Here is a 15,426-nt window from a genome sequence, read left to right on the forward strand (position 1 = left end):
TTTTTCTTGGGGACTTAGCTTTTGATATTTTTTCAAAGTGTTTCAATTAGCATTTCCAGGTTGCTCGGAACTTTCCAAGGCATCCCTTTGTTACACTAATTTTATTTATTCAAAGGTGCCTTAGAACTTGCTGATGTCTCTTCTGAGTTGCCTGGTCTGAAGAGAATGCCTGGGGTTACACAGTGGAAGGTACTTTTATAGAAATTCATATTATAATTCAAACATAATTGCACTTTAATTTAAAAAATAAGAATTCTTTTTGTTTTAAAATCAAATGATTATTCACATGTTTACGGGTATATGAGCCTGCCTTACTCCAGATCAGGCTATAGTATTCTCTACGCTGACGAGCAGCTTTTCAAAGGTCTGAAATAGGGGCCTTTCCCAGTCATGATAAACTGAGTTTCTTTTTATTAGAGATGCCAGGCTGTCCTGAGGATATATGTCCTCTCTCCCCTGGCACAACGTTCAGCTTCCAGTTCTCCCTATCCCATGTAGAGTGGGAAAGCAACTGGTGCCAAAGCAAAAGAAGCTAGTGAGCACCACTGTTCTCCTGCAAATCATCCCTTACCTCCCACTTTCCAACCAGGAGAAAGTTCTTGTACAAGTTTTATGGCATCCATTGGCCTCAAAGAAGTGAATCTTTCCCTACCCAGACAATATTGTCAAGTTTCTTGAAGGGAAGGAGAGAAGGATACTTGAGACTACTGTTTTGTCTGCCTCAAGAGACCAGTCCTTCAATCTATTTAAATTACAGAGAGGAGAAATCCTAGATTCGTGGCAAGATTATGTTGAAGTACATTACAAAGAGGTGCTTGTAAATACAGATGTAAGAAATGTGTGTAATATGAAATAGTACATTGGTAAAAACAAGACCTAAGTGTTCTGGGAAGGGCCATAGCTCAGTGGTAGAGCATCTGCTTTGCATGCGGAAGGTTCTGGGTTTGATCCCTGGAATCTCCAGGAAGGACTGGGAATGTCCCCATCTGAAACCAACAGAGCTGCTGTAGACGTCGATACCAAGCCAGACAGACCAATGGTCTTAGTACAAAGTAGCTTCCTATCCTCCTGTTTTATGTTTGTTTGTTTGTTTGGACAATTTATATATTGCCTATATTTGAACAAAACGCTAAGCTGTTTACAACATAGGTTAAATCATCTTAAATAAACAGCAAATACAAAAAATACCAGAGAATGTCTACATTCTATAAAGCACAGTTAACAGTTAAATAAAGCATCTTTTTATCAAAATAAACATTACACATAAAAATCAGCTACATAAATACAAGGAAGACTCATAGTAAATAACTAAACAAAATATCTTCTGAACATTGGGCAGTAAAATATAAATGGAAATCAACTAAGAAGTATAAATTCCTCCTTTTTAAATATTTTGACAATTAGGCATTAGACTCACTCTTCCTAACTACCTTATATTAATCAATCATACTATTAAACAAATCACACCCTTATATGATCAACACACTCACATCAAACATATAAATATTCTGCATCCGCATACCTAAACCTACTATTCTAGCACATCCTCAACTCCACACTCTGCAAGCACTGTCATAATTCAATTCCACCATGAGACCCACACAAACCTGGACAAACACTGACATACAAAGAAACAACAGATCACAAACACCCCTAGATAAAAAATTAATACCAAACAGTCCCCCTCATCTCACATGAGGGCGGGGGCAGAAATTAACCCCAGTAGCAAGGTCTGTCCCTGGGGTGTATAGAAACTACTTTCTAACAGACCGGGCAGTGACACTTCATCTATTTTATGTATGTTGTTAAGCAATTCTTAAAATTAATAGGATGTCTTAATAAAATCTGGATTTGCTATTTAGCAATCTGCTCTTGTAACCTGCTGGTTTGTCTTTGGCAAAGCATTGTTAATGAGTCAGCAATGGTGGTTTGAAATGGTTTATATTTTCCCATCTAGGTAATGAGAAAAGATGGTCAGTGGTTTGAAGACTGGCGTGATGTGCCTTCCAACCGGCATACTCAAATCAGGCCCACTATGTTCCCCTTAAAAGATGAAGAAAAAGTTAAAGCCTTACATTTGGAGCGTTGGTGTGTATTCTTGCTGCAATTGAACGTTTCCATGCTCAGCTGACATCTGTGGTATTAAGTTGATTTAATGAGAAAATGTTTTTTATCAGGGCCATTTGTTGGAGTTCTCCCTTTGGTGTTCTCAGGATTGTAGACTTTGAGTTCAGGTTCATTTAAACATCTGGTTATATTTAACTAAGTCATGTTGGAGCCAATTAGTTGGATACAATTGTCAAAGTATGTGCTCAGAGAACTAGCTGTAAGCACATTTTCCTGAAGAGAGAGAGAGTAGAAGGGTTTGTTGGGAATTACTGGTTAAGTGGCAATGTACAAACCCAGATTAACTTGTTTTAAGCAAAAAAGCTCCTATTGTTTTTGCTGCTGCTGCTACTACTACTACTACTACGTTTATATATTATCTATTTATTGTATTTGTATACCCCCCCCCATAGCCGAAGCTCTCTGGGCGGTTTACAGTAACTATTTACTGCTTTTCTGTCACTGAGATGGTTCACAGTTTAAACTGATGACTTCCAGTTTCATGGACATAATGCAAAAAGGAATAGGGACAGGGAGGATAGAGGAAACTAAACTTCTTTAGATATCATGGCCGTTATTTGAGACTATTATGGGAGGGGAGGAAGCATATGGTAGTTGGTCCCAGCCAAACCAATGAAGGAGGCCTCACTGTCTCATCTCTGTGATGCAGCCAGATAGAATAGGAGTTTCTCTCCTCCTGGTAGAGGAAAACATTTGAAACAAGAGACAATTGGGGCACTCTGAGGTGGCTTTTTGGGCAAGCATGAGGGACCAAAGTTTCAATAGTTATATTTCCATCTTGATAAAAATGCTGCTCAACCCTCTTGGATGGACATAAGCTTATTTTTTTATATAAACATGTTACATAATAATTTGGGTCTTTGTTTATACTGTACATTCCTTAAGCAAAGCAGCCACATACTGTGAAACCTTTTAATAGTTCTGCAATCTTTATTTTGTGTCTGATGGTTGAGGACAAAATATAGTAGAAACCTCGCCAATTTAGCTTAGGTTGTGTTGGGTTTTTAAATATGCATGAGAAGGTCAAACTTGTTTGCTTGTAAACTAGTCCTGGATTATTATTTTTCTGGTAATACTGCAAAATTTGCATAGTGATACAAAATCTGTGTCTTTCCCTAGTTTCAGAATACTGCCACATCATCAGAATACTGGAGGTTTCTTTGTAGCTGTATTAATTAAAAAATCTCCTATGCCATGGAATAAGCGTCAACCCAAGGTAACGTTTGCTCTCTATGTAAGGGCATTCTTGAAAAGGTTTTCCAAGATGTGATGAAAGAGTGGCCAGGATCGAAAGATCCCTAAGATGAGTTCAGTTGCCCGAAGACGCTGTGCGGTTTTGTCTCAAACAGAATCTGCTTTTGAAAAAGAATAGCAAGGGGGATTTTTAAGTGTAGTTTCTGATTTGGGTGGGCATCTTGTGTTCAAAACAACAACAACAACTCAAAATCCCATTTGCCTACCTAAACCTATGAACATCCTTAAAGTAATTCTTTGGAATCTGGCCATTATATTGGTATGGAATACCTGTTCTTTTTCAGGGTCTGGAGGCTACTATTGTTTGGGGAATCTTTTTCAGCTCGAGGGCAGCATTTCCTCATGAGCAACCTTCCTTTTTTTTTTTTTAATTAATTTTTATTCTAATTTTCAAAACCAAAATAATACAAAAAGAAAACAACACAAATCAATAACTAATACAATACAAAAAAAAATACATATATCTAAAAATATTGACTTCCGATTTGTCATAGTTCAGCTATAAATCTATAATATATAACAAACCTATCTCTTAATAGATTATAAAATCACCTTCCTCCAACGGTTATCTTAGTTGGTTTCAAATCTCATTAACATCATATCATTTTAATATTCCACAAAAAGTCAAAGAGAAGTTTCCAATCCTTGAGATATATATCAATCAATTTTTTTTCTAAATAAACATGCCAATTAATCCAGCTCATCAAATCTACTAAATCCAGTAATTTCAAAACACTATAATTCAACTATAAATCTATAATATGTAACAGACCTATCTCTTAATAGATTATAAAATCACCTTCCTCCAACAGTTATCTTAGTTGGTTTCAAATCTCATTAACATCATATCATTTTAATCTTCCACAAAAAGTCAAAGAGAAGTTTCCAATCCTTGAGATATATGTCAATCAATTTTTTTTTCTAAATAAACATGCCAATTAATCCAACTCATCAAATCTACTAAGTCCAGTGATTTTAAATCGCTCTTCTGTCATTATCCATATTGGGTCCATCTTCCATCTTTACGCACCCAAAAATCTTGCTGTCATAGTCATATAATAAAAGTCTGATAGGAATTTCCTCCATCACAGATATTTTCTTACCATCAAATCCAAACGTATCACTGAAGTATTGTTGCAAAGCCGCATCTCTGTTCCTCTTTTCCACGTGATACGCTAGTACATCTCTTGAAGGTTTTTCCATTGACACAAAACAGGGATTAATTCTGTTAACTTTCTCCATTTCAAGTTCCATCAAATCCTTCCAGTCCAAGAATTTTTTTGAACCGATAATATCTTTATCTCCAATCTCTTCAATTCCTTCAGGGACAGCGCTGAATTCCAAACTGTAATATTTGTCTCCAGGATCCATCACAGCCAGGAAATCCAAATCTTTTTTCATGTCCATAATTAAGCCAATCTCCATAGTTTGAACCTTGCCTTTAATTTCTCTTTCATCTTTTTTTTGTTTTCCAGATCTATCTTTATTCTCCTTTCTCATAGAATCCTGAGTTTCTTTCAGCTCCTGTCTCATTTCGTAAAATTCAATTCTCCACGCTTGTCTATTATTTCTCAGTTCTTGTTTTATTGAGTTAATCCCATTCATTATTTTCTGAAACATGTCTAGAGATAAAGTCCCTTCTTGTACATCCATGGTCTTCTTAATTGTCATTCTTAAAGCCAAAGGAACAAAACTCCTTCAATTTTCAATGTCCCAAACAAAGAGCAGCTTATTTCTTTAACCAGTTACAAAGGAGTTAATTTTTCCAACAAACTAACGTCACATGCTAGACAGCCCTTATCTCTTATCTGCCTGAAAGTGTAAGAACAGCTTTGGTTCACAGCGTCGAAATAGCTAGTAGCAGAGAGAATGAGCAGATTCGTAAAAAAAAAAGTAGATCAAAAAGTAGTCCCAGCCATAGATCAAAAAGATTTCTTATCTCCTCCAATCAGAAATCTCTCGCCCGTTGTAATCTTTAGAATGCCATTTTCCATGTCAGCTTTTTGCAATAAAAAAAAAAAGATAAGCTATTTATATTTTCTTCCCCCCTAGCTCCGCGAACAAAAAAAGGAAAGTCTTACCTCACCTAGGTTATCTCAATTGCTGTTACTTTGACAAATCTCTTTAGCTGTATAGATAAGAAAATGATGAATGTAGACAGGAGGATGTTTGCCTGTTAATCCGTATAAAAAAAAACGGGTCACTTATCCAGCTGAGCTAGCATAAAAATCCTCGCTCTGTCTGAGCTGCTGGAAGACAGACAATTCTGACGAATTCCAGACTCCAACAATCAAAACAAAGCTATGTGGGGAATCTCACGTTTCTTCTTTAAGCGGAAGAAATTATTCCCAGTCAGAAAAGAGCCTTCTGACTGAATTTAAACTGGATGAGTTTCATCCAAGACGGGAGCCCGTCTCAGAGGCTGCACAGGCGTAGGGATCCTCCTGGGAAGTCTCATGAGCAACCTTCCAAGGGTCTCCTGCCGGTGGTGGGCAAGGCCAGAGGCAAAAGTTGATAAAGCAATCCATGTGACTCTTGTCTGCCTCAGTGACCATGTGTACACTAGGCTGCATTCCAGACACACACTAGCCAGAGGTTTCTGCATACACATCTTTATCCAGGCAAAGACGGGACATTATTACAGTTCTAGGACGTATTCCAAACAGGAAATAGCCCTGAAGGAGGGTGTGGAGCAGGACCACTTCAGGGCAAAGCCTGAGGACATGGGGCTTGACCTTGGGAAGGACAGTAGCTCAGTAGTAGAGCATCTGCCTTGCAGAGAATACTGTCTGAAATAATTGAGAGCCACTGCCTGTCAGTGGAGACCATGCTGAGCTAGATGGACTAATAGTCTTAACTCAGTTTAAAGCAGCTTCCTGGAGAGTCCTGAGAGCAAGGGGCCTGGAGAGCTGCAGTTGGTCCCTGGGCTTAAGATTCCCTATGCCTGGTGTAACATATCAACACAGCTCCAGAAATTGTGTGTTTTAAAATGCATATGGATGCATAATTGGAGTAGTTCGTGAAACTAAGTCATAAAAATGAATAAATGAAAAGTAATGTTAACACACGTCTGTTGGGAACCTGAGTGTGTGAACATGCCACCCATGTGTCCCATTAAACATGCCTCCTTGACAGGAGGGGGATCTTTTGCTAGGGATAAACCAAGCACTTTGCCCTGAAATGTGCCTAAATAGTGTATGTATAACCCCAAAAATGCAGGTCCAAACTAAAGCAAAACTTTCTTTTATTGAGAGAAAATAAAAGAATAGCATTTCAAAATTACTGGGTGCGTGGCAACATTAATAATTAATATCCTAACCCATTCATAACTTTAAACTAACTAAATAAAAGGTCCCTGTTGCTATAAGGAATGACAGGTAGCAGAGATTACCTATCCTAGGCCCAGGAGTGGCCAATGGAATACAGCTGAAGTGGTGTGAAGGAGCTCCCTCCCTTTCCCTTTAACAACCAGACTTATGGTGTGTGTGTTTTTAACTTTTTAATGCAATTGCAATGCCTGCCTGTCCAGTATGGGCCAACAAAGTAGTACTGAGACACCTGGTGGGAGGAGTGCTACTTGATGCCATGCTTCTTGATGCTCATCATTTCCTGGTTGCAATATTATCCTTGGGGGGTGTACTTGAACCCCCTCACATGTTAAAAGCAGTGACATTGTCTGGACTTTCCATAATAACAGAGTGAATGAAGATTGGCAATTCTAAAGAAGAGCTAGCATAGAAAGAACCATTCACAATAAAAGCAGGTGTTGATGGAGAATTTTCTCCTATGGAATCTTTTACTGGGGGTCCTTGAAGAAATTTGAAGACACAGGCTTGAAGCAAGAAGGTAGGCCCTTATACTTTACAAGCGTACGCAGGGTCAGTCCCTCTGAGACATCCAGGAGAGACTGCCCTGAGGCACTGTGTGCAAGCTCTTTTATACAGTACAGTTACAGCATGTGACATTAGTTCACCAATCCCACAAGTTCCTGCCCACGTAACATCACAGTTCCTCCTCCCTGCAATCCTTCCAAACCAATCAGAAAGCATTAGGTAATTCTACTTCTTATTCCAATATTCTCTCTATCTTATTAATATCACCATTGTTCTGCTGTCTAACCTTATTGATGATTTTTGGGGCCAGTTAAAACCAGTTACTATTGTGAATGTCCCTTCAAGCAAGCCCAGTACTTTCATTGTTTCTGATTGGCCAGGCTGACCCAGGTACACCTGCTTTGGTTTGCCTCAATTTAGGGTGGCTGAAATTTCATGAGCGCCACAGTTTTAATAAGGGTTCCTATTTCTTATATTTTCTTAGAACTCCCATTCCTAACTGTTAAAATACTTAACTATAGAGGAAGGGTAATGATTAAGTTGCTGTACTGTGCCTGGTACCATACATTTAAAACAAGACACTGGGTAAATCTGTACCAGCCACTGTCTCTCAGCCTCAGAGGAATGGAAAAGGCAAACCACTCCACAATGCCCTTTTTACTATTAATACCCACTTACAAAGTTGTATTTTACTTATTAAAATTACAATATAACTCCCTGGGTTATTTTAGAAATCAATATTAAAGCTTAAAGTTTATCTCATTCCTGCTTTGCTAACATTATAAACTTTCTCCAGTAGTTTAGTATTCTATTCAAATTCAAAAGAATGTAATTGCCAACTATGTCTTATAATATATCAATCACAAATTATATGCTCATTGCTTTAACAATACACTCATTAATAATTGTCAGTCATGCACAGGCCTGTTCTTGGCAAGTGCAGGAGTTTACACTGAGTTTACTTTGACCATTGCTTGCTTCTCTAGACCTACTCACAGGTCTTATTTTAATGCCTATGATTTTTAGGGTTCCCCGAATATATTTCTTAACCTATATAACCTGTAGGACTTGTATATATGTAAATAAAATGAAGTCAGGGAACCATGGTTAAGAGGTTCAGGCTGAACTTCACTTGCCTCTCTATGAGACTTGATTTTGTGGTCTCAAAAAGGCCTATGGCCTATTGCTTAGCTCCTTGTGATTCTAAAACATATACCTTATAATATCTACGTCTATATGTGTGGATATATAAAAATTCTCCATTAGTGTCACAAAGTATCATATATCTTTGATCTGAAAAAAAGCTGGGGCTGCAAAGCACTGTTAAGCACTTGCAAGATACTCATCTCAAAGTGACAGAATGAGTACTAGTGGTGCTGACTTCTGTTTTGAATGTCCTGTAACATTTATGGGCACTAACAGGCCTTTCTAGTAATTCAAACTCATTCTGACAAATTCTTCAAATAATTGTAGAAAATACTGTGAAATCATTGTGTAAGAAAGTAAAAGTGCAAACATCTACAGTTGGGAATATGTGTAAGAATGTATTTTACTGGGCTGTGTACTAGTGGTACAATCCAGCCAGAGTCACTCACTTTTTTAAACTACATTTTTTTCAGGGACATAAAATACTTAACTGTGGCTTAATCATGGCGTAGGTGTTTGGATGTTAAGCTGGGGAAAAAACTTCTGTACTGAGGACAGTATAAAGACATCTATAATGCACCTTTTACCATTTTAGAACCTACATTCATGCAAATTCATTTTAGAACCTACATTCATGCAAAATGTTAGGGATTTTGAGGTACCTATAAATTTATTGCTAGACAACTGGTTTTTCATCTTACATGGTTTGTGGCCATTCCTGTAAAGTTATACATTGAGAGAATGCAGTGTAGAATGTAAAAAAGAGGAAAAGGAGCAAAAAGAATGCAATAAGAAAAAGAAATAATTTCCTATCCTGTGCTTTTTGCTCCTTTTCCCTTTTTTTTTTGCGGGGGGGGGGTTTAGTTTACACAAAAATATGTGATAGAGTGTTTTACCTACAATGGAATGCTGGGTTTTAGGTTGTTGTCCCTCTTTAATTTGCATGTCAGAGAAGAAGACTGATGGATAATTTAGAATTTTCTTATTAATGCCCCTAAATAAGAACATTTCTGGAAGCTCAACAGCAATAGCTTAAGTAGAAGGCCACTACGAAATACTCTGGGAACAGAATGCACAATTCCAGTGCTTTGTACCAGCAAGAATGCAAGCCCCAGAAGACAAACTCGTCTTGCCAGATCAGCTCTGGGAAACGTTCGTTGAGATTCCTTTGGCCAAAAGATCCTGCACAATTTGTACAAACTGGAGGCTATCTTTGATAGGAAACATACCTTCTAATGTCACTGAAAAGTGCATTAAGAAGATTGTACATACAGACACATATTGGATCAAAACTCATCTATAATACACTAAGACTAAAAAACACACAACATACCTAAAAAAAAATAGGGAAGAGAGGGAAAGTGGTTAACAAAGATTGGAGCCTAAATGTGTCATTTGTTCAGAGTGCCTGAAGAAAAACAATAAAGCTGCTAGCTTTGAAAACATTTCCAAGCAGTATTCTAGAAAACTAAGTTGAACTTTGTATTAAACTGATTTTCAAGGAAATATTTCTGTTAACATTCACGTTTCTTTCCTATTTGGATTCTTTAACAGGAATATAATTTAAACAGTGACAAGGGGAATGCTGTATATTGTAGCCGTTGAGACATTTTTTAAATGCATTGGAACTGATCCTTCTGTTTTGGAATATTTCCAGCCCAAGGTGCCACAGGAGCTGGTTGACATAGCACCTGTAGCTGCAGAACAGGGTTCTTTAGAAACTGTTGAACATCATGTGGCCATAGAAGCAAAAGATGGAGTCTCCTTGGTAACTGAGAGTACTGGAAACAAGAAGGATGGTGTTTGTGGGTAAGAAACTGAAAATTAGTGGTGCTTGTGCTGATCATTCCAGCAAGTACTCAACAGTAGGAAAGCTGAGATGCCTCATGATTTCCTTTCCACTCAGAGCTCTGAGATCATTTATTTATTTATTTATTTTATTAAATTTCTATACCGCCCCATAGCCGAAGCTCTCTGGGCGGTTTACAACATAAAAATCAATATACAATACATAATATACAATTCATATTTGGTACAATTAAAAGGAAAAACACATCACATTTTAAATAAACATAAATAAACAATAAATCTCAACAATGTACATGACAGAATAACAGAATAAATAAAACAAACTGAACATAACAATTATAAAAATATCTAAAAATATTCTCCAATGTCCCACTGTGCTTCTCCCCACCTAACCCCATCTTCTATAACCAATAGCACTATAAACATTTCTTCCATTGTCTTTTCTCCAAGACGATGCCAAGCTCTTCCCCTTCATATACCTGGAGCAGAAGACAAAAAATGAAGGCAGAGTAGGTACAACTATCAGGTTGGAAGAGTTCTCAGTTCATTACTTTTTGGATTTGGATGGGGTTTTCTGATAAAAGGCAAAAAATAGTTTATATTTGTCAGTAAGAGCAGCTAACATTCAACAGGTCTGAGGTTTAGCGCTGAAATAAAAACTACACAGAAAACACAAATTCTGCAACTAGAATTAATTGGGCAAATAGAACAATTGCTAAACCTTTTGCAAGCTTTATTTTGCTTACAAATTTGCACAGATTGTTGCAACATTTTCTTAATATATTAGGACTAGAAGAGATTTAAAAAAACATTAATTATAGCCTCCTCCCCTTCCAAATTAATGTATGTCACATCTTCTATCCATCCTGAGATTTATCCTTATCTGTTTTATCACATACTCCTTAAGAAGGAACTGTCAAATGAAGTGATCCACTTGAGCATTACATGAGACTACCTACTGAGCCATCACCAGTGACGTACCAAGGGTGGGGTGGTGGGAGCAGTCCGCCCCCGGTGCAGGCAGTAAGGGGGTGCATTGCCCAATGGGGTGGGCGGGTGGGTGGGTGTCAGAGCGTGTGAGAGTAGGAGAGGTCGATAGGCAGGCATGAGGCGCTCCTAGGCTCAGCAGGCAGGCAGGCTGGCACTGGGCACGAGCAGTGCAGTGCGGGCCTGCTGAGGTGGCTTTTCGAGAGCACGTGTGGATTCGACAGGAGTGCATGTGAGGGAAGGGAGTGGAGGGGCTCCGGGAGCTGCCGGTGTGTGCATGTGCACGGAGAAAGAAAGAGAGACGGTGGCAGGTTGTAGAGGCAGCATGCGGGTGCTGGTGCCTCGGCTGTGTGTGGTGAGTAGTTTCTTGGTGCCTCACGATGTTGCTGGCCACCCACCACCAGTTGAGTGGCATGGCAAAGGCTTGCCTTCCCCCTTTACTAAAATTAAAATACCTCCCCCGGTTGCCCACCGAAGCCTAGGCTTCCTTCGAGGCGAGTTACTTTGAACATCTTTGAGGTCTTGTCATGAGTGCAGGCTGAAAATGTGTACTACATTTTCTGAGAGTCAGCATTCAAATGCTGGAGTGCTGAGGAGCTGTAGTGTGGGCTTCTTCTGTCTGTTCTGGAGCAAAAGTAAAAATAAGAGTCAACAATAGGAAAAGCTATGATAAAAGACAGAGGAAGTGCTATTCTACGAACTGTTGCAGAGATCTCCACCTGCTAAAACAACCTTGCTAAATTTTATCCATGCACTTGGCAGAGAGCAATTCTTCTATCTGTGAGAGGTCAAGCAGATACAGCTTTATTTATCACAATAGCTTTGTTGCAGGAACTGAACAAGTGGCTTTTGTGCCTCATGATTTGTCCTAAAACATTGCTTTAAAACAGTAGAAAGTTTGTGTGTAGTCCACAAGCAAGTCCACATGCTTAAAACCTGCTATCTTAAAACCGTTGCAAACTCTGCAACAACCACAGTGACAATTAAGTGCAATTAAGAACATAAGAACATAAGAAGAGCCTGCTGGATCAGGCCAGTGGCCCATCTAGTCCAGCATCCTGTTCTCACAGTGGCCAACCAGGTGCCTGGGGGAAGCCCGCAAGCAGGACCCGAGTGCAAGAACACTCTCCCCTCCTGAGGCTTCCAGCAACTGGTTTTCAGAAGCATGCTGCCTCTGACTAGGGTGGCAGAGCACAGCCATCATGGCTAGTAGCCATTGATAGCCCTGTCCTCCATGAATTTGTCTAATCTTCTTTTAAAGCCATCCAAGCTGGTGGCCATTACTGCATCTTGTGGGAGCAAATTCCATAGTTTAACTATGCGCTGAGTAAAGAAGTACTTTCTTTTGTCTGTCCTGAATCTTCCAACATTCAGCTTCTTTGAATGTCCACGAGTTCTAGTATTATGAGAGAGGGAGAAGAACTTTTCTCTATCCACTTTCTCAATGCCATGCATAATTTTATACACTTCTATCATGTCTCCTCTGACCCGCCTTTTCTCTAAACTAAAAAGCCCCAAATGCTGCAATCTTTCCTCGTAAGGGAGTCGCTCCATCCCCTTGATCATTCTGGTTGCCCTCTTCTGAACCTTTTCCAACTCTATAATATCCTTTTTGAGATGAGGCGACCAGAACTGTACACAGTATTCCAAATGCGGCCACACCATAGATTTATACAACGGCATTATGATATCGACTATTTTATTTTCAATACCTTTCCTAATTATCGCTAGCATGGAATTTGCCTTTTTCACAGCTGCCGCACACTGGGTCGACATTTTCATCGTGCTGTCCACTACAACCCCGAGGTCTCTCTCCTGGTCGGTCACCACCAGTTCAGACCCCATGAGCGTATATGTGAAATTCAGATTTTTTGCTCCAATATGCATAATTTTACACTTGTTTCTATTGAATTGCATTTGCCATTTTTCCGCCCATTCACTCAGTTTGGAGAGGTCTTTTTGGAGCTCTTCGCAATCCCTTTTTGTTTTAACAACCCTGAACAATTTAGTGTCATCAGCAAACTTGGCCACTTCACTGCTCACTCCTAATTCTAGGTCATTAATGAACAAGTTGAAAAGTACAGGTCCCAATACCGATCCTTGAGGGACTCCACTTTCTACAGCCCTCCATTGGGAGAACTGTCCGTTTATTCCTACTCTCTGCTTTCTGCTTCTTAACCAATTCCTTATCCACAAGAGGACCTCTCCTCTTATTCTATGACTGCTAAGCTTCCTCAGAAGCCTTTGGTGAGGTACCTTGTCAAACGCTTTTTGAAAGTCTAAGTACACTATGTCCACTGGATCACCTCTATCTATATGCTTGTTGACACTCTCAAAGAATTCTAATCGGTTACTGAGACAGGACTTTCCCTTGCAGAAGCCATGCTGGCTCTGCTTCAGCAAGGCTTGTTCTTCTATGTGCTTAGTTAATCTAGCTTTAATCATACTTTCTACCAGTTTTCCAGGGACAGAAGTTAAGCTAACTGGCCTGTAATTTCCGGGATCCCCTCTGGATCCCTTTTTGAAGATTGGCGTTACATTTGCCACTTTCCAGTCCTCAGGCACGGAGGAGGACCCAAGGGACAAGTTACATATTTTAGTTAGCAGATCAGCAATTTCACCTTTGAGTTCTTTGAGAACTCTCGGGTGGATGCCGTCCGGGCCCGGTGATTTGTCAGTTTTTATATTGTCCATTAAGCTTAGAACTTCCTCTCTCGTTAACACTATTTGTCTTAGTTCCTCAGAATCCCTTTCTGCAAATGTTAGTTCAGGTTCAGGGATCTGCCCTATATCTTCCACTGTGAAGACAGATGCAAAGAATTCATTTAGCTTCTCTGCAATCTCCTTATCGTTCTTTAGGACACCTTTGACCCCCTTATCATCCAAGGGTCCAATTGTCTCCCTAGATGGTCTCTTGCTTTGAATGTATTTATAGAATTTTTTGTTGTTGGTTTTTATGTTCTTAGCAATGTGCTCCTCAAATTCTTTTTTAGCATCCCTTATTGTCTTCTTGCATTTCTTTTGCCAGAGTTTGTGTTCTTTTTTATTTTCTTCATTCGGACAAGACTTCCATTTTCTGAAGGAAGACTTTTTGCCTCTAAGAGCTTCCTTGACTTTGCTCGTTAACCATGCTGGCATCTTCTTGGCCCTGGCGGTACCTTTTCTGATCTGCGGTATGCACTTCAGTTGAGCTTCTAATATAGTGTTTTTAAACAACTTCCAAGCATTTTCGAGTGATGTGACCCTCTGGACTTTGTTTTTCAGCTTTCTTTTTACCAATCCCCTCATTTTTGTGAAGTTTCCTCTTTTGAAGTCAAATGTGACCGTGTTGGATTTTCTTGGCAATTGGCCAGTTACATGTATGTTTAATTTAATAGCACTGTGGTCACTGCTCCCAATCGGTTCAACAACACTTACATCTCGCACCAGGTCCCGGTCCCCACTGAGGATTAAGTCCAGGGTTGCCGTCCCTCTGGTCAGTTCCATGACCAAGTGGTCTAGGGAATAGTCATTTAGAATATCTAGAAACTTTGCTTCTTTGTCATGACTGGAACACATATGCAGCCAGTCTATGTCCGGGTAGTTGAAGTCACCCATTACTACCACATTTCCTAGTTTGGATGCTTCCTCAATTTCATATCTCATCTCAAGGTCTCCCTGAGCATTTTGATCAGGGGGACGATAGATCGTTCCCAGTATTAAGTCCCTCCTGGGGCATGGTATCACCACTCACAACGATTCTGTGGAGGAGTCTGCCTCTTTTGGGGTTTCGAGCTTGCTGGATTCAATGCCTTCTTTCACGTATAGAGCGACTCCGCCACCAATACGTCCTTCCCTGTCCTTTCGATATAGTTTATATCCAGGGATAACCGTATCCCACTGGTTTTCTCCATTCCACCAGGTCTCCGTTATGCTCACTATATCAATGCTCTCCTCTAAGACCAAGCACTCCAGTTCTCCCATCTTGGTTCGGAGGCTCCTAGCATTAGCGTACAGGCACTTGTAAGCAGTGTCTCTCTTCAAGTGTCTTTGGCACTTGTGGTTAGGCCTGTGGTAATTTTGCTCTTCTGAATTTATATCCTGTGCCCCTGCTCTCACAATGCCTACTTCTAGGCCTACCCCTTTTAAAATTTCATCATTTCTTTGGTTTTTATCCCAGGGGGGAGGTTTATTCCGAACCGGACCTTTCTCAGCTCCTGTCGGGTTTTCCCCCTCAGTCAGTTTAAAAGCTGCTCTGCTACCTTTTTAATTTTAAGTGCCAGCAGTCTGG

The 15,426-nt window shown here is 39.6% G+C and overlaps 1 protein-coding gene across 1 annotated transcript in view; it reads left to right on the forward strand.

Moving 5' to 3' along the window:
- Window positions 1-15,426, forward strand: part of NSUN2 (NOP2/Sun RNA methyltransferase 2) — an 80,953-nt gene that overhangs the window by 46,714 nt on the left and 18,813 nt on the right. Inside the window, 4 exon segments of the mRNA XM_061588399.1 lie at window positions 116-189; window positions 1,958-2,088; window positions 3,247-3,343; window positions 10,018-10,169. Coding sequence (XP_061444383.1) covers window positions 116-189; window positions 1,958-2,088; window positions 3,247-3,343; window positions 10,018-10,169 — 454 coding nt within the window.

This window comes from Rhineura floridana, chromosome 1 (assembly GCF_030035675.1).
Source record: "Rhineura floridana isolate rRhiFlo1 chromosome 1, rRhiFlo1.hap2, whole genome shotgun sequence".
NCBI classification, from domain to species: domain Eukaryota; kingdom Metazoa; phylum Chordata; class Lepidosauria; order Squamata; family Rhineuridae; genus Rhineura; species Rhineura floridana.